Genomic DNA, 24301 nt, shown 5'->3' with positions numbered 1-24301 from the left:
CATTGGGGGGAAAAAATTGCACATGCCTGATGTAGTATTTCCGTATAGTTCTTCAAACCTGGAAGAAATAATACTTTTACATTCTGTGCTTGCATCGAATAATGAAGAGATCAAGAAGAAAATCCAGTTTATGAGGAAACTGAGATGTCATTAATAAGTACAGAATACGGTGAGATCAGTATGATAGCCAGTGCAATTTGTTTAAGTAACAGGAGTAGTTTCAGAAAGCAATCCAAATGCACGATATGATAAAAAAGTGATGAGGAGACTTTAAGCCTGTTTGTATTACTTTTGAACTCATAAAAGAGGGAAAATGAGAAATAGTCTAAGAAAGAATGTTGGTATAATCTTTCATGTAGTTTGAATAATATAATAGGAAAGAACTTATTTTCTGTACTAAAAATGTATTAATGAAATATTAGTACTTAGGCTTTTAAAAGAAATGTAGAAGTAGACATTCCTAAACAGTATTCAAATGTGTGACTGCTCTTTCAGTTAAACAAGAAGGAAGGAGTCAGGGTTTTAATCTGTGTGTATTTGTAGTTCAAGCTGAGTTCACTAGAATTGGTTATACAGGCAAACTATCTGATGGAAGCAGCTGCAGGTTTTATTTGCATCTCTGATCAGCTACGGACATCCGCTGCAAGCCAAGGGTAAACTGCATCATAGAAAACAATACCCAGCAGGTGTTGCACACAAAAGATGCGAGAGATCACCTCTTTAGTCTGCTGTAAAGGAAAAAGGTCTGAGGTGAAAACTTCTCTTATTCCCAGTGTTTGGCTCCTGCAAGCAGAGATTGTATTGATTTATGGACTCTGTAAAATTGTTTGGAAAAGATGCTTTTCTATGTTTGGCCCTAAACAGGTGTTCTTTCATCCAGAAAGGGGTTGCTTTATTTAATCTGTTGTTATACGAAATATCTTGCTGCATTTTGCTAAGATCTAGGAGATACCAAGCTGGGAAACAGGTGTAACATGCTTATTAGTACTCTGGTGAAGTACTCGGGTTTTCTTAGCAAAATGTGGCCTAACATGGCAGCATCCACTTTCTTTTTCTTTTGAGTGGATTTGTATTTGTGTATCAGACGGAGCTCTTTTCCTGTTAGTTGGAAGTTTGCTGTATTTTTCATGCCAGAGGCCTCTGCTTGTATTTAGAGCCCATGTCCTATCAGGACTTATCCTTTGGTATGACTCTCGTAGCATCTGATAACTGCAGCCTCCACTGGATGAGGAAGCAATGCAGTGGGATCAGAGAGAGTTAATGTCCAAACACTAATTTTCAGAAAGAGCTTACAGCTGCTACTGTGGAACATATTACATTGCTGGCCTTTACTTGCAGTAGTGGCCGCTAAGAACTACTAACCGTTTTGTGTAGGTGCGACTGATGGAAAGGGACAAAGAAAAGGAGAAGCAGGCTATATTCTGCTCATAGCACTTAAGGTCACTCATGGTAAATAAATATTTGCCCCGCATCTGGCTGAGGGAGGGGAGATTAGAATGGCCTTGGGGCTGGGGATGGTAGCCAGGTTCAACCAGTGTACAGTTTTCTTAAGCTTTAGGTGAATACTGCTTTTAAACCTTGACCAGAGTAGCTTTCTATTCTATTCCATTCTATTCTAAAGGATTTCCAAAAGGAATAGTAATGAACGGATCATATTTGCTTTTAAAAAATTGTTTAATGTAATTTGTAACAGTGGTAGCAGATTTTTCTTACTTATTGCAAGTTAATATTCTTTGCAATTGATGAATTTTCTGACCACCAATATTGCTAAGTGGATGGTTGGACTGAAGGATCTTGAGTTCATTTCCAACCTTGGTGATTTGAGTTTTCTCTTGACTATTACAGTCCTCTTTATTAACCTAATTATACCAAAGAACTGTCAATTCTGGCAGCATAAGCATTTATAGTTTGGCTGAATTCCCCTTGTGTAAAATCACATTTATTTCGTTTTTGAATGACTTGTATTTAGTTGTAAACAGCCTTGCAACAATTTAATAGGTGTGATAGCAGATTATATTTGGATTTCACAATTAAAGGTATTGATGGTGGAAATGTTAGATGTATTACTTTGCAATAATGAATTCTCTGTTCAGGTAATTTCCCGATATATCTAAATCACTACTCTTTCATGAGCTCTCACAAGCCCTCTAATAAAAGTTATAGGCACATTTGAATTAAATTTGAAGAGGTTGACTAAAGTAGTAGCTGTATGTTTACTTCCCCTTAGAAGTCATGTGGATGTACTAGATTGGGTCCAGCAAAGGGCCACAAAGATGGCAATGAATGGGAGCATCCCTCAGATGAGGGGAGGTTGAAAGAGTTGAGATTTTTTAGCCCGAAGAACAGATTTTAAACATCTTAATGATGTATATATTAATAAATACCCAATGGGGAGAAGTCAAGCTCTTCTCAGTGACGCATCAAGAGGCAGTGGGCGCATACTGGAGGATAAATTACATTTAAGGATCAGAAAAAATGTATTGTGGGAGTGGTCAAATACTGGTGCATGTTGCCCAGGGAGGTAGTGGGTTCTTTGCATGTGAATGTTAACTCTGCATACAACTCTGCTTTATAGAATTAAGTTCATTAACAAATTACTATGATTATCTGTTTTGCTTCTTTTTGGTTGGTTGAATTCTTCTTTTTGAAGCAGATAGTCCAAAACTAGGCCTACTATTTCTACTCACCAAGTGCCATGCTTTTAAATTTCTGACATGTTTGTATCCTAAGATGAGGCTTATTATTTTGCTATCTTTTTTTAAGTGTGGTGTTATGGACTCATATTCAGTTTGCTGTTTGGTTTGATATCCCAGTACTTTTCTGTAAAATCGTTTTGTCAGGTACCATCCATCTTCTGAATTTTCCAAGTATCTTCTTTGGTTTTGGTCAGAATTGTCAAACTGGAGAAATGAGCAAAATAGAATTTGTAAAAGACAAACATACAACAATTATTTTAATTAATCAGTCAGTACTAAGTATGATAATTAATCAGACAGTATTTAATTAGTCAATAGGGATTACATACAGTAATGATAATCCTAAGTGTTATGCATTGCTTCATTTAAATGCATTGTGTTCCAGTAGGGGATGCTGGACGAGATGACATCCAGAGTTTCCTTCCTTCCAGTCTTGCACCTAGGAAGAAATAATTGCATGCACCAGTACAGGCTGGGGGAAGACCTGATGGAGAGGAACTCTGCTGAGAGGGACCTGGGCGTCCTGGTGGATGACAGGTTAGCCATGAGCCAGCAGTGTGCCCTTGTAGCCAAAAGGACCAATGGTATACTGGGGTGCATTAAAAAGAGCGTGGCCAGCAGGTCGAGGGAGGTGATCCTTCCCCTCTACTCTGCCCTGGTGAGGCCTCATCTGGAATACTGTGTCCAGTTCTGGGCTCCCCAGTACAAAAAAGACAGGGATCTCTTGGAAAGAGTCCAGCGGAGGGCCACAAGGATGGTGAAGGGCCTGGAGCATCTCCCCTATGAGGAGAGACTAAGTGATCTGGGTCTGTTTAGCCTTGAGAAAAGAAGGCTGAGAGGGGATTTGATCAAGGTTTATAAATACCTGAGGTGTGGGGGCCATAGTGGTGAGGCTGGTCTCTTTTCAGTAGTGCATGGGGACAGGGTAGGGGTAATGGGCCGAAACTTCAGCATAGGAAGTTCTGCACAAATGTGCCCAAGAACTTCTTTATGGTGAGGGTGACCCGCCTGGACACCTACCTGTGTGACGTGATGTAGGGAGCCTGCTTTGGCAGTGGGGTTGGTCTCGATAATCTCTAGAGGTCCCTTCCAACCCCTACAATTCTGTGATTCCATGATTCCACCTCAAACATTCTGTGGTTCTCTGTTTGTTTCTCCAGTGTGGAAATGGAATTTTGAATTTCAGTCCTGCCATCTAAAGCATTTCCAAAGTATTTGACTGTGGTATTTCTGTTCGAGTTATGAGTCTGTAATAGTATGAAATGAACAATTTACTTGTGGAAAATTTCTCAAGGGCTGATGAATTATTTTGATATGTGCTCCTGGCTAGTGGCCATACATCAGTCATGTCAGAGGCATGCAGTAGACATTCTAGGATGGATGCTCAGTTTATCGTTTTCATAGAATCATAGATTCATGAGCACGTTATAGGATGGTTTCAGTTGGAAGGGACCTGAAGGATCATGAAGCTCCAATCCCCCTGACACAGGCAGGGCCACCACCCTTCACATTTAATATTAGACCAAGCTGCCCAAGGCCCCATACAACCTGACTTTGAACACCTCCAGGGATGGAGCATCCACAACCTCTCTGAGCCTATTCCAGTGCCTCACTACTCTCATAGTAAAGAAGTTCCCCCTGACATCCAACCCAAATCATTCCTCCTTCAACTTAAACCCATTTCCCCTTTTCCTGCTGCTATCTACCCTTCCAAAGAGGTGACTCCCCTCCTGTTTATAGGCTCCCTTCAGGTATTGAAAGGCTGTAATTAGGTCACCCCACAGCTTTCTTTCCTCCAGACTGAACAAGCCCAGCTCCTTCAGCCTGTCTTTGCAGGGGAGGAGCTCTAGCCCTCTGATTTTCTTTGTGGCCCTCCTCTGGAACCTCTCCAACAGCTCCTTGTCTTTTTTGTACTGGGGGCCCCAGACCTGAACGCAATACTCCGGAGGGGGCCTCATGAGGGGAATATTCACCAGGTGTGTCCCTCCATTTTCTGAATCTCTGTATATATTCTTCATATCTCCGGGTGAATCTCCCCACCTTTTTCCCTGGTTAAATTGGGAATTAATATATTTTATATCCATCTTCTTATGGTGTGAACTGTATAAACAAGTCTCTGCTCTCTATCACTTCAATCATTGATGTGTAGTAATATTTTATTTTTTTCCTGTTTATTTCTTCTATGTCTTGTAAAGTTTAGAGATGTCTGTGCATTCAGAAAATTGACCACTGTTTTCTTTGTTCTCCTTCCAGCAATTGTTTGGGTGGTTTTTTTTTGTAATCTCAGAGCCTTTACTCAGTTTTTGGGCATTTATCCATGTTGCTGCACGTGTGCATACAAGGTCATAATGCCACATCCCTGCTGATTTGTCTTTAAAGCCATTCTCTTGAGCACATATGCTATCAGATGGACCTGCTTTTGCTCACTTGTCCTCTGTGGCAGAACACCACCTTGTGGAAAAGGAAAGCAGAGGCTTCATCTCGATTAGATTGAAAAGACCAAATGTTCAGCTTATTCTCCCTTGGTTTTGGGTCTCTTTAGTTACTTTTGATCATCTCTGGGTAATATTTGCCAGTGCTGTTAATCCCCATGTAGATGAGCTGCATGGAATGAAAGTGAGAAGTCTGAATAAACCTCGGTGCCTTTATTAGAATTTTTGAAGCAGTGACAGAGCTTAAGAAAACATGTTTATTTAATTTGATTACATTTATGGTTATGTTAAATTGCACTGCTCTAATTAAGGATTACTAGGATTTTCTATAATAAACTTGATTTTTCAGCTATTTATAACTCAGGAAAAATACTTCCTTGCAGAAATTTGGCATCCAGTGACTCGAGCTGAATGGTATAGCTTTCCTTCTTCTAATTCCTTTTTTTTTCCTCTTTTTTTTTTTTTTTTTTTTTTTTTAGACTTTTTGGCTGGGTTCTGTTTTGAGGGAGGCAGTTTTTTGTGGTTTTATATGCTTTTTGTTCTCCCTTGGCAAGGCTCGATACATGGAAAAAACAAATTTTCCAGGCTCTTAGTCTTTTATGTCATCTATTTCCTTCTTGATATTTCAAACATCGTGCTTTGCTAGTCATTACTCTTTAACTGAGCCAGTATATAATTCAATAAACAGTCACCTCTAAGTATCTGCCATAACTACTTTTTATACTTCATTACATGAAAGTAGTTCATATAATACAATTAAGTGTTATTTTTTTCTAAAACAAGACTGATTTGCCTTACATGCTTAGTGTATCATAAATACTTGTTTATTTCTGTACGGTTCATCTTTTTTTGGATTCTCTTCAAATATAAAAACTATTTCTCATTTATCTGTTTATTACAGAAATAGTTCATTTAATGCCGTACTTAAAGGTATCAAAGGTCTCTTAAGTCTTTTTCTTCGCTGGTTCCGAAAACTCTTCCCATTTACCCAAGGGGAAGGCGCACATTTAAAATAACTGTTTTAGAGTAAAGGGGACTCCATCACTCAGTTCACAAAGTCCCGATTAAGGTCTAGGGCCATCCAGATAGAAACCAGAAGTGTTTAAACTCCATGTAAACTCTTAAAGACTTTGGTCTGTTCTGTGGATTTAATGTTTGCCTAGTGAATGCAAATGGCGTAGACCCTGGCACAGATGACTAGTGGCCTGTGCTCACTTCTTCAGCTGTGTTTTAAGTGGCATCCAGATATTCTGCAAGTGTGACACTGTGATCAGAAGACCAAGCAAGAAAGCAGGGAGTCTCATTTTCTGATTCCATTTTCAAGTATGTATCTTCAGCTTCTTGGATGAAGGTCCTAACTGCTTGGTTATTGAGTCCCATGAGCATAGGACAAGTGAAATGAAGGTGAAGAGACATTTCTTTCCCCTTGAATTCAATTTGAATACAGACTGTAACAAATGTCACCTGAGAAGTTGGCATATGTAGTCACAAAGCCCCTGTTTTATTTCTGAGTTCTATTCAGTGATTATGTACTGTAAAATGTGCAAATAGTACACAGGGGGCTGAATTTGTATTTGTGTCCTTTACTTGTTACCTGAGCTTTGGCAGTACAGCACAAGAGAGTCTGTGTGTTGTGCTGGGGAGAAGGATGATGAGAAGAAGAATTGTGAGATGAGTAAGAAGCTGGCTGAGGAGGAAATAAGAGATTATGTTGAAAGCAGATGTATTAGACTGAAGAGGCATTGCTGGTGGAGATCCTCAGGTCATTTTGTTTAATGTGTTTCTTCAATAATGCTAACTCAAATATATTGAGTTGAATGTATTTTTGCTAAAATGAGGTGCTCGTGGTAGTCCACATGTTTTAATTATGAAATATCAGGGTGGTAATGTCTAGTGATGACAGAAAGACAACCATGTCAGTACCGTACTGGATAGCACACAGGAAGAACTGGGTGACCTTGAGGACAGAGCAATAGAATATAATAGGTGAAACCAGATGAAATGTAATGCCAAAGAAGTCTTTCCTGGTCTGAGAGCCAAGATGTTTACTCTAAGCTCTATGTTTACTCTAAACTTACTCTAAGTTCATCAGCATGAAGGGAGTCAGGATTTGTCTGTAGCACTGCCACGAATTTCCATTTTGTGACTTGTCTTCATGAAAATCATCCTGTACCCTTTGGTCAGTGTTATGGTCAAGAATAGAGTTTAAATTGGAACTGACTAATGAGCAAGAGGGCTACAGAGAAAATCAGATATGTATGCATGTAATATCACAAGTGGAAAATATAAATCTGTACTGGAATGGCTTTCTGCAGCATCATTTGCTCTGTCCTCTGTGAAGTCTGAAGGCTGCAGAACTCCAATTGACTGGCCATGTAAGTGGCTACAACACATAGTACAGCTGTGTGAGTTGTTCTGTAAGGACAAGTACAGCTCTTCCACTTGACTGGAAGTTTTACCACAGTAGGGACTGAGCAGGATTTACAGGATTTGGCCTAGGAGTTGAACATTTTTGCCACCAAAGTTTTATGGATATTTTTCATACTCTGAATTAAACTTTGCATTATCTATTTTAGCTTCTTATTTTATTTTATTTTTTTCTTTCTCCCCCCACTTTTTTTTTTTTTTTTTTCCTCCCAGTCACAGTTTTATTCACAGCAACACTGTGGCATTTGTCTTGTAACAAGAAGGATCTATAATCATGAAATAATCCAGATTTATGCTTGAAGCTGTGCCATATTTGTGAAAATAACTCGAGGGGGGAAAAAAAGAAGAGGAACAATATGCAGCAGATGTGAAGGTTTTACCTTCCCATTTAAGTAGGTTTATACTGTCAGCGAGTGTGGGCTTAGCACAGGCTGACAAAGTTTTAACTTACCAGATGTTCCACGTGATCAAATAGATACTATACAGCTGTTTCCCATTCTTTTTACTGTGCTCAGATAAATATACAGTAAATGCACTGAAATATGTTTATTGTGTTTTGGCCAGTATGTCTCCTGTTACTGCAGAGAGCTTCCTTTAATCCTCAGGTGCTGAGAACACAAGGGAGAACCAAAGGTGCTGTAGAAGTGTGGTGCAGATGACTCATTTTCTTTCCATTGCTGTGAGGAGAAATTAGCAGCACTTTGATTGGAACTACTCTGATGTTACTAACAAGGAAGGGATGAAGCACACATTTTGAATGTTGTGAGATTGGTGGTCTTACTCATGTATGGCACAAACAACTTCTGCGGGCTGTGCCTGATCTCTGTGCAAGCTCTGACTCCTGCATACAGGATTGGTCCCCTGGAGCTGACAGCTTCATGGATGCAGTGGAGTTTAGCTGCCAGGGGAGGTCATGGTTGTGAGAGAGATGCAGTCCCACAAGTAGCTTGCACTAATCCCATTAAGGGCTTTAGCACGAACTGAAGACACCTAATAGAATTCTGGATTCAATGCAATATAGAAAACAGGGCACCTCTGGAGCTCCTGGTGGGGCTGCCTGTATTCTTCATCCTGTCTGTTCATCCAGGAGCTGGCTGCCTGCCCGAAGATGGCTGTTTGATTTGTTTTTTAAAGACACAAAGCATTTTAGGGTCAATCTAAGCAACTACTCTGAAGTGTTTCAGGACTTCAAGGTGCAGGTTACATTAACTGCCGCACCTGTCAACTTGATTCAATAACAGAGCAGCTAAATAATAAAAAAGGAAGTTTCATTTCCCCTCACCTGCTTTTCTGCTCTTGTTTCTTGTTCCTCCCCCTTCGACTCCCCATGCTCTCCTTAGCCCTATAACCTTACTGTTGCCTTCTTTCCCTCCTTTGAGCCTCCTGCCTTTTCGAATCTTCTCTTACACATGGAAAATTCCTCTTGTCTACCAGTGGCCTTCCTTGTTCCCCTTTAAATCCTTCTTTAAAGCCTTCATCTTCCAGCAGAGGAATTACTTTCATCTTTCACTAATAATCTCTTCAACGTTTCTTGACTTTGCTCTGTTCTTTTCAGATTTATAGCCTAGTCTTGCAAACCTTTACACAGAAGTAACTGTTTGGTTAAATTGAGAACATTTAGGTAAAAGTTTGGAGGTTGGTAACACTTGCTCACTGGGAAGCTTTTAGAAATGGGAATATTTCTCACTTTGTAAAACAAAAGGTTCACTTATGGTTTTCTGTACGTTCTTACAATAAGCATTTGTGGCCTCAGTAGCTGTAGAACATACACGTCAATAACTTCTGCTTTTCATTCCTTAATTCAAGGTGTGGAACGTATTCTCACAGATTTTTTAAAAATTTACTGTTGACAATATGACTTTATACCTGGAGTAATAGAACAGGTACAAGCTGTGCCTTTTATCTTAGAGGTCTTCATTGTTTTCTGTTTCAGGAATCCCAAGCATCTGGTCTGCCTGAGTACATAAAGATTGTGGAAGTCGGCCCAAGGGATGGTTTGCAAAATGAAAAGGTAATTTCTTTCTTTTTTCATGTGTGTGTATCTTGACATAAATATCAGTTTCTTTTCGTCGCGTAAAATACATGCATTATACTAATTATATTTCTTCCATTTTATACAGGAAATATAGTTAGTTATGTGTATTAATAACTGTCTTGCATGTTAGAATTAAAGTATATTACTGTTTAGCCGAAAGTTAAATTGCATCACCTCTTGCTATACTTGATTAAGTAGCCTTTATTTTATTCAGCCACCTTCTTTTCCTCTGAAATTTTTGTCAGCTAATCACATTCTGTTATGACATAATTGGCAAACACCGCAAAACACTAGCTATCTTTGTAATATGGAATATGTCGGTATATATGTATGGTAGGAATAGTACGATAGATTTTGTCATAATTCCTGATGAAATGAAATTATGGAAAGAAAAATAAATATTAGTCCTCTGATATTATTTGCCTAAAGGAGCATAGGGAAGTATGGAAGTAGATTGGAAGGGTCTGTTGAAAACAGAATATGTTTGTCAAAACTCAAACAATAATCTTTTTCCATAAATGGAAGTGTTTCCTCATTTTATTTTCGTGCTGGAAAATATGGTCTAGAATCCTGTGTACCATTTAGTGCTTTCCCTGAATGGTAGATTCTGCTCTCAGTAAGCAGTGTAATATGAGTGTAGTTGATTATTCTATAAAAGATGTACTGATTATTGCTAGGAACATGTCACTTATAAAAATAACTCACTTCATGAAATACTTTACATTAAAATGTCTTTGTGTTCACAGGCGATTGTCCCAACTGATACCAAAATAGAGTTAATCAACCGACTTTCTAAAACAGGCCTTCCTGCAATAGAAGTGACCAGTTTCGTTTCATCCAAATGGGTGCCTCAGGTGTGTAAAAGCATCACAATTTCTACTTTCAATTTACATGTCATTCCATGTGGTAGAGTTTTCCAAAAGTACAGCCTGTACTTGTACAGACTGTACTTATCCAAGAATGTGGAACAGGAGTAATACATTGTTTCTGTAAAATCAGATTCTGTTGTCAGATGCTATTTACGCAGTTTTCATGTTTCATGGTTTTCTCTAGATTCGCTGAAGTTGAGCTAATAATTAAAACATAGTCTCAATGTATGCACCTTTATATAAGAATCATATGTTCCTTTATCTATCTTTATGTCTTTGTTCCACAGTGTGTTCCAATGAAAAATAACAAGTTGAAAGTATTTTTATTGTATTCACCTGTGTCCGTTGAAGGTCTTGTTGGAACATGCAGGCTTTATAGCTTCTAATTATAATCTAATGTTAGCCAGAGCCACACATTGCATGCCCTGGAGTGGGAATCACCTGCAGTGAATGCAAACGCAGTGTCAGCAGCTGAACAAAAGTTCTAAGGAAAACTGGTTAGAGTGAGGGAACAGCAAGAATGGATTGCTCCAGAAGGGAAAGGGAACCCTGAATCAAACACAGTAACCAGGGTAGCAGAGTCTGTAGCCTTGTTGACAAAGGGTCACTCCAGCAGTGCCCAAGAAACAGAGCAAGGTAGATGAATGTAACCAAGACTGGCAGGAGTACACATACTGAGGCAAGTCCATGGTGATTTTGCAGTTCAAGACAGGAAGTCACATCTATCTGTGTAACATAGTCAGAATCCAGTCAACAGATACATAGCCAAGCATGGGCTTGGTTGCTCCACAGCTGTGCTGTTCCTCAAGCAGGGAGGAAGCAGTAGAGCCTCAGCCTTTGACTGAAAAGGGAAATGTCTTTAACAGAGCTGTTTGGAGGAGCCTCTGCGGAACCTTCTTCCAGCTTTTTCTTACTTCTAGCTTTCTACTTCTAGCTTTCTTCTTTCAGCTTTCTGCTTTCTTTCAAAGCTGAAATCTTAGACTTAGTCATCACTCCCAAACATAAAAAAAGTCTGTAGAGCCAGAGAAAGAAAACCTAATTGCACAGAACATGTGCAAACTGGGGATACTTCAGAAATGTTCCCTAGCACCAAACCAAGGCAACTGACTTCCCTGACTCTGAAGTTCCCCTGTATACGCAGAAGCATTGGAGTATTTGTATGTCTAATAAGGACCACACATTATTTATGAAGTAAAATATGAATATAATTGATGTGAGAAAATATGCCAACTTTTAACATTTTTATTTGCTCGTCTTCTGTTAAAATGTATAAAAATTTTGTCCAGTTTAAGCTGTTGAGAATGTGTCCTGAAAGTGAACTGTATTCCAGACTTTCTTCTGAGAAAAACATGATATGGTCATACTTTTTCTTGTTCTTGAGATAGCAGAGCAAACTGGCTGTAGAGCACACTCTGATTTATCTCAGTGTTTCTGGGATCACCAGTGAAGAACTCAAGGAAAGGATAAAAGAAGGATGATGGCAATAATGCAGAAATTCTTTGGTGGCAGTGTACTTTCAGTTGTGCTCATTAAAGTGCCTGTGCTAAGTGTCATCAAACTTTGCTGCTACAGCAACAGAGAATCTAACATAAAGTTTTTAAACACGTGAGGGGAAAGTCTTAAAAGAAAAAAAAGAGATGGACTTCTTCATTTTCTATCTAATTATTTCCTTTTCCTATCAGCCATTAAGAGCATCAAATTTAACACTGTTGTGACTGTTTCAGAAAAAATGAACAATCCCTTTTTATCTTAAATCCACATCTGAATACTTTATTTTAATGACTTAAGTTATGCTTAAAATGTTTCTTTATTTAAAAGATAAGATTGTGTTGCTTTGATAGGAAGTGCAGTCTTTAGTTTGTCTTTTCTTTGCTCATTTTTATTTTCAGGAGTAGTTGGAATAAAATTCTTGGTTATGTTTGGATTACTCATTCACTTGTTACTTTTTGTTACTTTCAAGCTCTTTTATGGCTTCCCATCCACTCTTTTTTTTCCTTTTTTTTCCTTTTTTTTCTTTTTTTTTCTTTTTTCTCTTTTTTTTTCTTTTTTTTTTTCTTTTTTTCTTTTTCTTTGTCACAGAGATTCTGTTGCTGAAAAAATGCTAGAAGTTCCACAGTAGCAAGATGCCATGTAAACAGGATCCTACACCTATAACTTAAATGCTCCCAAATTATAAATACCTACCATTCGAAATATTATTTTTAAATACATTTAGAAAATAAATATTTTACTACAATTAATTTTTTTTTTTTTTTTATCATGAAACGTGAAAATGGGATTTTACATACAGGAAAAATAGTAATGGGAAAATATACTACATAAGGTATTTTTTGGACCTGGCAGTTTTATACAGTTTGAAACTGTGTCATTTTGATTTTCTAATATATTTTAAGTTGGACAATAACATGTAGAATTAGTTCCAACATTTGCCATTTATTTAGTCATTTAGTTTTATATGTTCTCCTTTGCCCTCAGAAATTTTATTAATTTGAGGAATGAAAAACTGTTCTTAAATAAGGCAATACAGAAAGTTTTTTGTAAGTTTATCAAATATGTTAGGTATAAAGACTGATATTGTTTACATAGAAGCAATTACAGAAGTTTGCTTTGTACTATTTCTTGATTCCTGATGAGAAATAAGTTGTATCAGCCTATAAGACATTCTGCATACGTACCATGTATCTGCTAGGTGCACGTTGGGCTTATGCTGTTGGAGACAGGCATGCATTGTTCTGATATATTTGATTCAGCCATTTTCATAATAGGAAACCGGTGATGTGAGATTCTAGATTGCTGGTAGTATGGACACTTAGTAATCTAGAATATACTTCTGATTCAGATACTGCAAACTCTCAGTATTTCACATCTTAGAGTTCCAAATAACAAGTAGTGACAGCTTCATAGTTTATATATTTTTTCATACATTACTCCTAAGTTGACTCTGCCCAAGTATGAAAATAATCAGTATTGTTTGTTTGGAAATTTATATGAAAACTGATGTAAACAGCATTTAAAACATTCTGTGTAGATTGATTTTTCTAAAACTCAAAATCTGTAAGATGCAAAATAGGAATTATATGTGATGTTAACTTTATTGTTTTCGAACATGGGCAAAATTGCTCAGCTGTGGGCTGACAATGCAAATTATTTCTGTATTTTAGATGGCGGATCACGAAGAAGTAATGAGAGGCATTGAGCGTCATCCTGGAGTCCAGTATCATGTTCTCACACCTAATCTTAAAGGTTTTCATTCAGCTGTAAGTGTGTTAGTAGCAGACATTCACAATTACCTCCTCCATATTTTCGTTTTTTTTCTTCCACTGGTGAAAATATCCATCAGTCCTTGTATATTCATATAAATGATGCTTGCATAAAAAGGAGAACTCTTTTCCTTTCTTAGACTTGTAGGCACTGGGAAAGTTTCTGCAGAATTTTTTCTCGTTAGAAAATAGTGAGTGAATCAAATGAAAAAGGTTTATAGGAATGTATTAAATTCTTTAAATTTTTCATTTCATTTCATAAGTTCTTAACTGTTCCAGTTCATACAATGTAAATATGCATTATGTTAACACTCAAAATGGTATAGTTCAGTTTTCATAAAGCAGTGCATATTGATACTTGTCTTTACATAGTTTTTTGAAGGGTTTGTTTTTTTTTTTTTTTTTGTTTGTTTGTTTTTGGTTTTTTTTGTTTTTTTCCTGAAAATGTTTCATTCTTTCATGCTTTGCCTTGAAAGAGGACAGGCCATATTTGGAAGGCATACTGTTTTTCAGATGGACAGTTGTGGTGTAGCCTGTCATTCAGTTTCCATACAGCATATGCGATCTCTGTTAATTAGAACTCTATACATAAGTGAGTCAGCTACCAATAGTCAGCCAACATTGTCTGCAGTGGTAACATGTGTAAGTTATATTAGATCTCTGCTTAGTGATATAGTTGAAGGGAAAACAGTACAAAAATACTTGCAGGTGATTCCTCTGCTGACTTCTTCTCAGCAATATCCAAACACCCTCTTTCTATATTCTCTGCTCAGCTATGACACTGTTACCAGTGGAGCTCTCGATCATTGCGATCAACTGTATTAAGCAGATCTTATTTGTTACTGTTGCTGATGCTCCAGTCAACTGTATCAAGCAAATCTTGTTGGTTAATGTTGCTGCTCTGTGTACTTGTGGGTTCTGGTCAAAATCTGCTTCCTGGGATAAGCAAGGAACTGACTTTGTACAGAAGGTGAATATTTCAGAGATGTTACATGGTCATTTCTTTTGAAAAAAAAAAAAATAAAATAAAATAAATTGTTATTTTCATTCTCTATTTTCCTACATTTTAAAACTTAAATTTTATCACTTAAAAATACATATATTTTTATATGCTCATGATTGCTTAGTAGAAGAAAGAAATTTGTCATAGGGCAATGAACTCAAAGTTTGATTTGATTGATTTGTATGCAATAGATTAAAAAATAAGTAATTAAACTTATACTTTAGAAATAGAGATTTATAAAGTATTTTAAAGTTCCAGAAGCTCTTATGGAATTAAATACTTAATCTCGTCCTCTAATGTATTGTTGTACTTCTGTTCTGTTGAAATGTATTTTTCAGATTGCAGCAGGGGCTACAGAGGTCTCAGTATTTGGTGCAGCATCTGAATCTTTTAGCAAAATGAATATTAATTGTTCTATTGAAGAAAGCATAGAAAAATTTGAAGAAGTTGCTAAGTCAGCAAGAAATATGAATATTCCAGTGCGTGGGTAAATATAAAAATTCTTAAATCTCATAGAATTTTCAGAATAATATTAGAGAGTTTATTTTTTTTTTCCAGTAGAAAAGAACATTATCATATTTTTATGTAATAAATTAATGAAATAATAGCCTTTACTGTGATATTATTTTCCAAAGTGAATATATTTAGTAATTCTGTTCTATATCTTGCAACAATTAGCGGCAACTAGATTTATCTGAAAATTACAGTGGATATATACAGATCCATTTTATTACGCAGTTGTTACTTTTTTTATCATCACAGATGACAGAAAAAAACCTTATTTTGTTTCACTGATGCCATTCCCTGAACCTTAAAAATTATACTGAATGTTTTTATTTGTAGTAGTGTTCATGATGTATCACTTCATACAGTGTATAATCAAAGTACAAAAATAATGAAACAGATATATTCCTAAAGAAAAATTATTTTTGTTGAATGTTGTTGTGAGAACTTGAGGCTCTGAAGCATACAAGATATCTACTGCATGAAACTTTGAAATCTCCCAGTATTTATCTTTTTCTAGAATATTTTCTTTTAAAATTTCAGAATTCCTGAGTAGTACTGGCCCTTCAGCAATCTTTTTCTTTTCTGTTGCATTATATTGAGCTTCATATCTAAGATTGTTTCAAAATGAAACTCAGCACTGGGATTCACTTAGGAGTGCTAGTTATGCAAACTATATCAGGCTCAGGAAATACCTGCAGCTGAAAAGAAGTAAAGTTAGATACATCAGAGACTCTGTTCTTGGAAACCTGTCTGGGAATAAATACTGAGATCCATCTTTCCTTCAAAACAGTGAAGAAAGAATACTACTGCGCACTTTTTGCACAGTGTAGTATTTGCCTTGAGAAAAGATTTTATAATATGTCTCATACATTCTTATGTCCTTTTTGCCTGGCCTGGTCTGGCCCACTTTGCATGGACAATCACTTGGATAGAGAAGAACTTCATTAAGAAAGAATAAAATTGTAATGGAGTTTAAATACTCCAACTAGCAACTAATCTCTTGAGTCAAGCTTTGCCTTCCTAAGCAACATCTCTTATGAGAAGTCTGTTATTTAACCAGTCTCTACAGCCGCTGTTTGTTGTGTTTTTCTGAAACTGAACTCTGATCTGAGAGTGTAACTAGCAACTTAAGTTTTCCAGGAAGACTAAGCTCAGGGATTAGCGCATGTCAAACAGTGCTTTCTTTTTCGTGTTCCTGTATTTCACTACCAAACATCAAACATATGGCCCAATAGAGCCAGCCAGCAATCAAGGGAATCCTGAAAGCTTGTGGATCGCATATATTTTTGGATAGCTATGGGTGTCAACAATTGGACTTTCCGAATATGTAAACTGCAGGTGATGAAGAAGCCCCCTGTGGTGGACTCTAGATTGATGTTGAAGCTTAAAGTGGTAACTTATATTCTCTACACTAGTTTGCACATGTTTAAGAAGCTGGAACCCTGCTGCTTTTTTTGCACAGAATGTGCGTCTAAGGCATTTGTAACATGCCAGCAGCAATTATTCTGGCTCTGATACACTGACATGTGATGGAAATAGCCATTCCCATGATAGGATTCTACAACATTCCCATACATTTATTGTTAACTACCTGATCAATTATATATGGCCACAAGGCAGAAAAGAATGAGGAAAAAAAAACCACACAGTAATCCAAAATGAGATTATTTAACTCAGATAAAATATAATCAGATTATGTATATATTGAAGTAGGTTTGCACTTGTGGAGCTTTACACTGTGTTTAATGACACAGAACAGAATGTGGAAAAGACAATCAGGAGGTGAAACTTAAAGCTATCTTTAGCAGAAATATTCATTGCAATCAAGGTGACTTTTTTCTGGATATAAAATAATCAAGAGTTAGTTATCAGAGCCTGTGATTTGTGACCTTGATATACTAATCCCATATTCAGCTGATATTAAAAGAATTAGTGTCAAACGAAATAAATGTCATTTTCCCTAAAACATTTAAATAACCTTTGCAAGATTCTCTGAATGCTAGAGCAAGCAGAGTTCTGTAGTTTATAAAAATTTACAATAGATAGATTGAATGTATCTTTGTGGTGCAAAGTAGCATAAAATGAAGCTGTAGAATGTGAGGGCAAAGATTTGCATTCTGTGCATCAAGAATTAACTTTTTTTTTTTTAATCAGTCTCTTATAGAATAGCTACTTCTGAAGAGCTGTAGCCGAACTCTGCAGCCTTTACACATGCACACTCCCAGGACTACACATTTTGGTTTCTAATATAAATGTTGTAGGCAGAATATTTTGTTTGAATTACTTGGCTAATAAAAATATGCATGAATTGTATTTCTATTAATTTCAGTACAGGGATTGTTTCCTTTCTAAAGCACTATTGTTGTTTAAAGTGTTATTTATTTTCAGGAAATGGGTAATTTAGTGTCTTGCCCTAAATCCTTATTTGTGCAGTTGAAAAATACTTCCAAAATAATTTTAAGGGGTTCAAATTTTATTTCCCATTTTTACTAGCAATTTAGAATGTGTGTACTGAGTGTAAATCATTGGCAATCCTTGAATCTTACGAAAAATGCACTCAAATAGTTGAAACTAAATGTTAGGCTTTTGCATGTCTTACTGTTGCTACAGCTGCACTAACACTGACTCGATCATCATCCAGAAAATTTATGTTGTCAGCTGTCACATTTAGAATCTGTAGTGCAGTACACAGTTTTCTAAATGTTTACTAAATAAGTTCAAATGTTTATGAAGAATTGAAATCTTGCATATGGTCATAGAAGTTTGACTATTTATTAGCATCATAAAGGGGTTTTAATTTTTAGTTTTTGTACATGCATAAAAACTTTACAATAACATCTGGGACACATTCTGTGAAGACACTGTGCCAAATCAGTGTTATAAACTGTGTGGTCAGCTAATGACTACTATGCATGTTTTGCATGGGACATGGCATAAAACATAGCTGGTTTTAGGACTGTATCTTTTAATGCATCATCGGATACTATTACAGGTATCACATCTTTTTCAGTGATTAAAAAAGAACTCAAATAATCCAGGATAAGTGAAAAATTGTGGCACATGCTAGTTCCAAGTAATCACTTGGGCTGTGTTTTACTTTAAATGTAATTTTAATATAAGTGTAGGTATGGTGAAAAAATTAAGTAAATTCTGGTTAAGCTGTATTCTTCAAAGTTAATATGGTACATAATTTGAACAGATAAATTGCTGTTACTGCAGTAGAAGGCCTTTAAGAATTAAGGAGTTTCTTGTCCACACTCTCTGCCTCTTTCCACAAATGGCACTTCAGTTCCTACTTTAGTTTTGTGACAGTGAAACAGTATAATACTATTTCTCTGAAACGTTTTGTTCTGTATAGGATTGTGTTTGTCCTGAAGAAAATTAATGGGAAATTTAAAGCTGAAATGTTGCAATTATTATTTTTAATTTATCAAAAAGCACCTTTCCATGACCTGTAATTTAAAGTTGTATGTATGTCACAGCCCTGAAAAAAAAAATTCCTGTGGATAGCCCATTTGAGGCCACTTGGACTATTTGCATGTGCAAGTCTGAGTGTGTATGCAAATGTTTAGTGTTTCAGCGTTAGAAAAACAGATGGAAATGTTTGCTGTGAAATAGCTTCTAGCTCTGGAAGTGTTTCCCTACAAAGCTGCTGCTTCATAAATTAAAGCACGTGTAATCACACATTAATTCTAAACTGATGTATATAATTCCTTTGTTTATAGTCTATAATTTCTAAGAATGAGCAGCAGCGTGCCCAAGTTCACAGTATGGAAAAGATTATTGAATTGTATCAATATTTGGCAAACATCCATGCTTGTATGGAATTCAGTGCCAGTTGGTACACTTGAAATTTGGGAATATTTTCTTTTCTGTGGCAGGTAAATGTTATACAAACAATTACACACATAAAATTATTCAAATTGTGCAAACGGTATATTTTTCATTATGTTGTAATAAAGCTATCTTAACATTGAGATTTAAATCTGTTTACTTCCTCGTTGATCATAGTAAATGCTTATTATTGTACATCTGTGTCAGTATAAAAAGTAGGAAGATACAAAATAGTACAAAACCTAACAGAAAGAATCAACTTTTATTTTCTTTATTCTGCTAGAGATACTTGGATTTATTCTGAGGGGGAGAAAAAAAAAAAAAAAAAGAAGAGGGGGAGAAGAACACATTAGTATTCTTTTGATGTATTTTTTAGCAAGCAATTCCAGAAATGTTTATTTCTATAATATTTTGAGTATCTGAAACTTCTGATTTTCAAGACAATTTGATCTTAATAATTTAGTTCAATGATGCCTTCTTCCATTTTTGACAGTTTATCTTAGATACCTTAATTCAAGACATTGCTGGCCTTACAACACTGTATTTTGCATACCCAATGAGAAGCATTATGAGGTGAAACTCCAGCAGTGCAGTTTTGCACAAATCAACGTGGTTTATAACTGTGTATATTTTACCAATAAAGACAGAAACTTAGAAGTCATATTTTTTGGATTTTTAGAGTACTTAAGGCTAGACTACATGTGCTTTATATGAATTGTATTAAACCCTCATAGTTAGGCTAGATAGTGTAGTTCTTCGGCATAGCCACAATTATATTAATAAGAGGGTGATTTGTATTATTATCCCTGCTTTAGGAAGTTAGTAAAACTAGCTTAGCACATTCATCTTGCTATATGTGAGTCTATGTTTGAGACTGTGGGAACAACAAATGTAGACAAGCATTTAATAGACTTGGAAGCAATGCATTTTAATGTGTAAATAGTAAACTAGTCTACAGGGTTGTGCAGTATTAAGCCATCTGGTCACAGGCCCCTGGAGAAGTTTGAGAATCCAGAGACTGCTTGGAGTTCGGACTCTGCATTTCTCTCTACTGGGCAAAAGTTAAGAAAATAATGAAAGAATTTTGTCAAGGTGGATGATTACTCAATATTAGAAGAGAGATTTTCATTGAAAACCATGTTATACCAATTTGTACTCATCTGTTTTGTGCCAGTAAGATAGGAAATATTACTGTAGGACTGGAAGTGTATTTATTTCTCTTATTTCTTGTACTTCTCTGAATTAAAGCAATCCCTCTTCATTGCAAGTATTGATGTAAAATTAGATTTAAATTGTTTGTATGAAATTATAAGATAACCATGCAGTGTTTGGTAGTATGTTACTGATTGCTGCATGGATAATTAGATATAGATATTAAACCTGAAATGCCCCTCATTATAGTAACAGTATTCTGTTTTTAGAGAGGTTGAGAAATCTCTCACAAAATTTAGTGGTGTTTTCTGGGCTTTAAAGTACATTAAAAAAATACTGGACTTATTTACACATTGTGAGGCTGTCTTGGAGATTTTGTTTCTAGAAGAATCTCCTTTCCCCCCTCTCTTCTTTGTATTCCCCTCTCCTTCCAGTAAATATTGCGTGTTTCTAACAAATGGCTTCCTTTGCAAAGAGACAGAATATATCAACCTTAGTATTATGAATTCGTTAAATGATAAGCATATACATTTTAGCACGAACATCCAATAAAAATAAATACATCTGCAGTGAACATGGTAAATTATATGCGAACTTACACTATAATAATAAACAGGAAACAGCAGCATCTGAGTCTGCAACTGGCTTCTCAGGAGGCTCTGTGCTTCCAGCTGTGGTAGCAGCTGTGGATCTGGCTCTCAAACTCTTGCTGAAACAAGCTGACAAAGGGCTGATTACAACATGGAGTTGAGTTTCTGCTTGGATTCATTTTCATTTTAACACTTTGGTTTTGAAAAGTTTGTTCATTTACCCTGTTTGTGGTTTCATATCCTACACTTCACAGTCATTGGGCTGGTGTGGTGATTATCACTGCTCCTAGTCACCTTGATCTTGGGGACTTTGTACTGTCTGTACCATTTGTGGAGCACAGCAATTTAGTTTTGGCTTAGTGGAAGAAACCGAAAACTCTCTTCCTCTTCCTTATCCCTCCCCATCCCCAGGGGCTGTTCAGCATTTTTGTCCAAAATATTACACAGTAAATTTGTTGGGTTTTGTGTTTTAAATTGTTGTAGTATGCATAGAAAGCAGCTTAGGAGAAGCTCAAATGATAGTCACCTGCAGTGAAGTCTGAAAAACATGCGAGAGACTAGGCAAACTCTGCCTGGGGAAGCAAGCAGAAATCTTTTTATCACCTTTTTTACTAAAGGAATCAATTGGTTTCATAAAACCTGAGTGAGAAAAACAGCATCTACCTGTGTGTTCAAAGTAGCTTTATAGGTATTTTCACATATTGCAAATTCTTTCTGCTCCAATTGCTTGAGCTCTTTTAGTGATAGCATGCTAAAGACATAGTTAAGCTACTAAAATGCCTGGCCTTCATTCAGCAAAGATTTAAGCACATAGTTAGAATTAAACACTTCCAATTGCTAAGTTTGCTTTGTAAACTTCCAGATATTTGCTTCTGCTCATATACTGAGGAGTGTCTCTGGTGATTATCCTGAGACCAAGGCAGTCTTTCTCATTACAAATTCCTCTTTCAGTCTTGCAATCTTTTTTAGAAAACAGCTGTATTCTTCAACTTAAGTGAATCCCCAAATTAAATCCCAGTTGTCTCTGTAACTTATTGCTAAAACTCTTCCCTCTTTTTCCCTCTGCCTCTTTTCTTCACACAAGATCTTGCTTTTTCTCATGTGGAAAAATAGATACACTGTGCTCTTCCTTCTGTCATTCCCTTCCCATAATCTTTTTCCTTCTCCTCCACTGTCAAGCAGCAGGAGTTTCTTGTCTAATTTCCATCTGTACCCCTTCCACTTGCCCCAGTGACCCCATGTTCTGTTCTCCCTCTTATTTCATCCCTCCCTTATTCTCTTTCTTAACCTCTCATTGTCCTCTGGCTCTTTTCCATTGCAATATAAGTAAGCATTTGCCTCTTAAAAATTGCACCTTTGACCCTACTTGGTTCTTTATATCATATCTCATTGCCTATCATTCCTTCATTTCTAAGCTCATTGAAGGCGCTGTTTATAATTACTGTCTGGAGACCCTTTTCTGTAATTCCCTCCTATAACTCCTACACTTTGGCTTCTGTTGCTTGCTTGCAACTGCAACAGCTCTCACCAAACTCCCTGATGACAGGATCTCAGAAACAGTAGTCTATCGCCATTCTTCTTGCATTGTCAGTAGTGTTTGCTGCAATGGACCACGCTCTTCTTTAAATGTATGTCCTTTGTTTCTTCCTGTGTCTCTATCTTGTTAATTGTCTTCTTTCTAATCAGTTTTCTAGCATGTTCTTCAGAGTTGTCTGCCATTTTGAAAGGGATGTGGGTGGAGGTCTTAGGTTTTGGCTGGATTCTCTTTTATACCTTATGGATCATTTCAAATACTGCAAAGAAAATGTAGTTGCCAAATGTATCTGTAGATAACAGATAACTTTATATTAAAACCTATCTATCTCCTCTTCCTCAAGCTTATTAATTTGGAATCACACAAATGCAATTACAAAGCATCCCACCCAGAGCTCCTTCGAGTGTCCTGGCAAATTCTCAGAGGAGAGAAATGATTATCTTCCCTCTTTCACAGAGGCATGCATGTTTTCTCTTTTCGTGTAATAGATTGTACTGCTGCTAGCTGTACCAGCCCTTGCAGGCATCTGTTCCAGCTTTTTATGTGAATGACTTAAATCGTGTCTGCTTTCCAATGAGAGAACGTAACAAGAACTTGTCAAATGAAATTAATGTTCTATATTCACTTCTAGAAATGCTTATCCTGATACATGTTTGGAGTGCATTTCACTGTTTTACAGTCTCAGGCATTTCACTTCCTTTGTCATTGCTGCCTGTTGAGTCCCATTTCTGTTGATTCTGTCCTTTCTTCATAGAATCCCACTGCTTTTTTGATAAGGACAGTACCAAGAAATTTGATGTTATAACCACATTTCTTATTGTAATTCATTAAATGAGAGCACTAGACTAAATTCTGCCAAATCCTTAGAGTTCATCTTTGACAAGTTCTACTAAAAATAATTATTTCGTTATCCTTAGAACTTTGCTCTCTCTGGCTGGAATTCCTTTACCTGGCTAATTTTTCTGTTGTCTCTATTTTCTACAGTGCAGTGTTGAATATCAGGTGCCCAGTTAGATTATACTTGCCATATTTTCCTTGTTTAAAATTTCATTCCAGTTGCAGTGGTGGAAGCATGCAGGGAGTTCATAATCTCAAACAGATTTGTGCATTGTAGTAGGCAGATTCCTTAGGTCACCACATAATTTCATACCCCAGCAGGCCCAGCTGCATTATGTGAGCTCAAGCAAGTTTCTGCTAGCTGATGGGAACTACAGGGAGTCAGTAGTTCCTTGTTCTGTAGGTACCTTTTGTCCTATTTTTACTTCTGTTTGCCATATGCCTTTCCAGATGTCATTTGTGCCACATTATCACTACTAAATGCAGGTCTTACTGATCTAAGGTATGTAACTGCTAGGAACATGCAAGTTATATATAATTAAAGGGAACATGCAAATAAATACTGTATGTTTTGTATTTACTTTGCTCTGGTTTTGCCTCACTTCATAGTGAGTGCTGTGGTTGATGTTGCAAAATCGTTTCATTAAAAGTCTGTATGTTTGCTAACTGTAGGCACAATGGTATTGTGTTATGACCAGTCCCTTTGGCTCTGCCATTTGTCATGTTTTGTAGCTTTTGAAAATCTCTTTGTATGCAGACAAGAAAATTAAGGAAATTTTCTCCAGTTGTTTCTGAGTTTTATGTTTCTGAAAAGCAGAGCAGTGCTTAACTGTTAAAAGTGGCTACTGTTTCATGTAGATAAGAAAAGTTGCAATGTTAAAATTCAAATGGTGACAACTAAATTGAAGGATAAAAAGTGCATGGCTGAGTTTGAAAAACCTGGTTTTCATAATAACGTAAAGATAATTGGAATCATGCCTACTGGGCATCTGGGTTAAAATTACAAGCAGGATGTATTGGACCCAAGCGCTTTTGTGGAAATGAACTTTCTTTTGCATTTCTTTATCAGGGCTAATCAAGATGTTTTTTTAGGTTCAGGATCTGCTTCATTCTCGCTGCTAGTCC

The 24301-nt window shown here is 36.6% G+C and overlaps 1 protein-coding gene across 3 annotated transcripts in view; it reads left to right on the top strand.

The window, feature by feature from the left end:
- The window catches only part of HMGCLL1 (3-hydroxy-3-methylglutaryl-CoA lyase like 1), a 76558-nt gene that overhangs the window by 11576 nt on the left and 40681 nt on the right, over positions 1-24301 (top strand). For all 3 annotated transcript variants that reach the window (XM_072333174.1, XM_072333175.1, XM_072333176.1), the window contains exons 2-5: positions 9489-9566; positions 10337-10444; positions 13621-13716; positions 15061-15209. In XM_072333174.1, coding sequence (XP_072189275.1) covers positions 9489-9566; positions 10337-10444; positions 13621-13716; positions 15061-15209 — 431 coding nt within the window. The remainder of the gene's footprint in view (positions 1-9488; positions 9567-10336; positions 10445-13620; positions 13717-15060; positions 15210-24301) is intronic.

This window comes from Excalfactoria chinensis, chromosome 3 (assembly GCF_039878825.1).
Source record: "Excalfactoria chinensis isolate bCotChi1 chromosome 3, bCotChi1.hap2, whole genome shotgun sequence".
Classification (NCBI taxonomy): Eukaryota; Metazoa; Chordata; class Aves; order Galliformes; family Phasianidae; genus Excalfactoria; species Excalfactoria chinensis.
The sequence above is the reverse complement of the archived record's forward strand: the minus strand, read 5'-3'. Positions and strand labels throughout refer to the sequence as shown.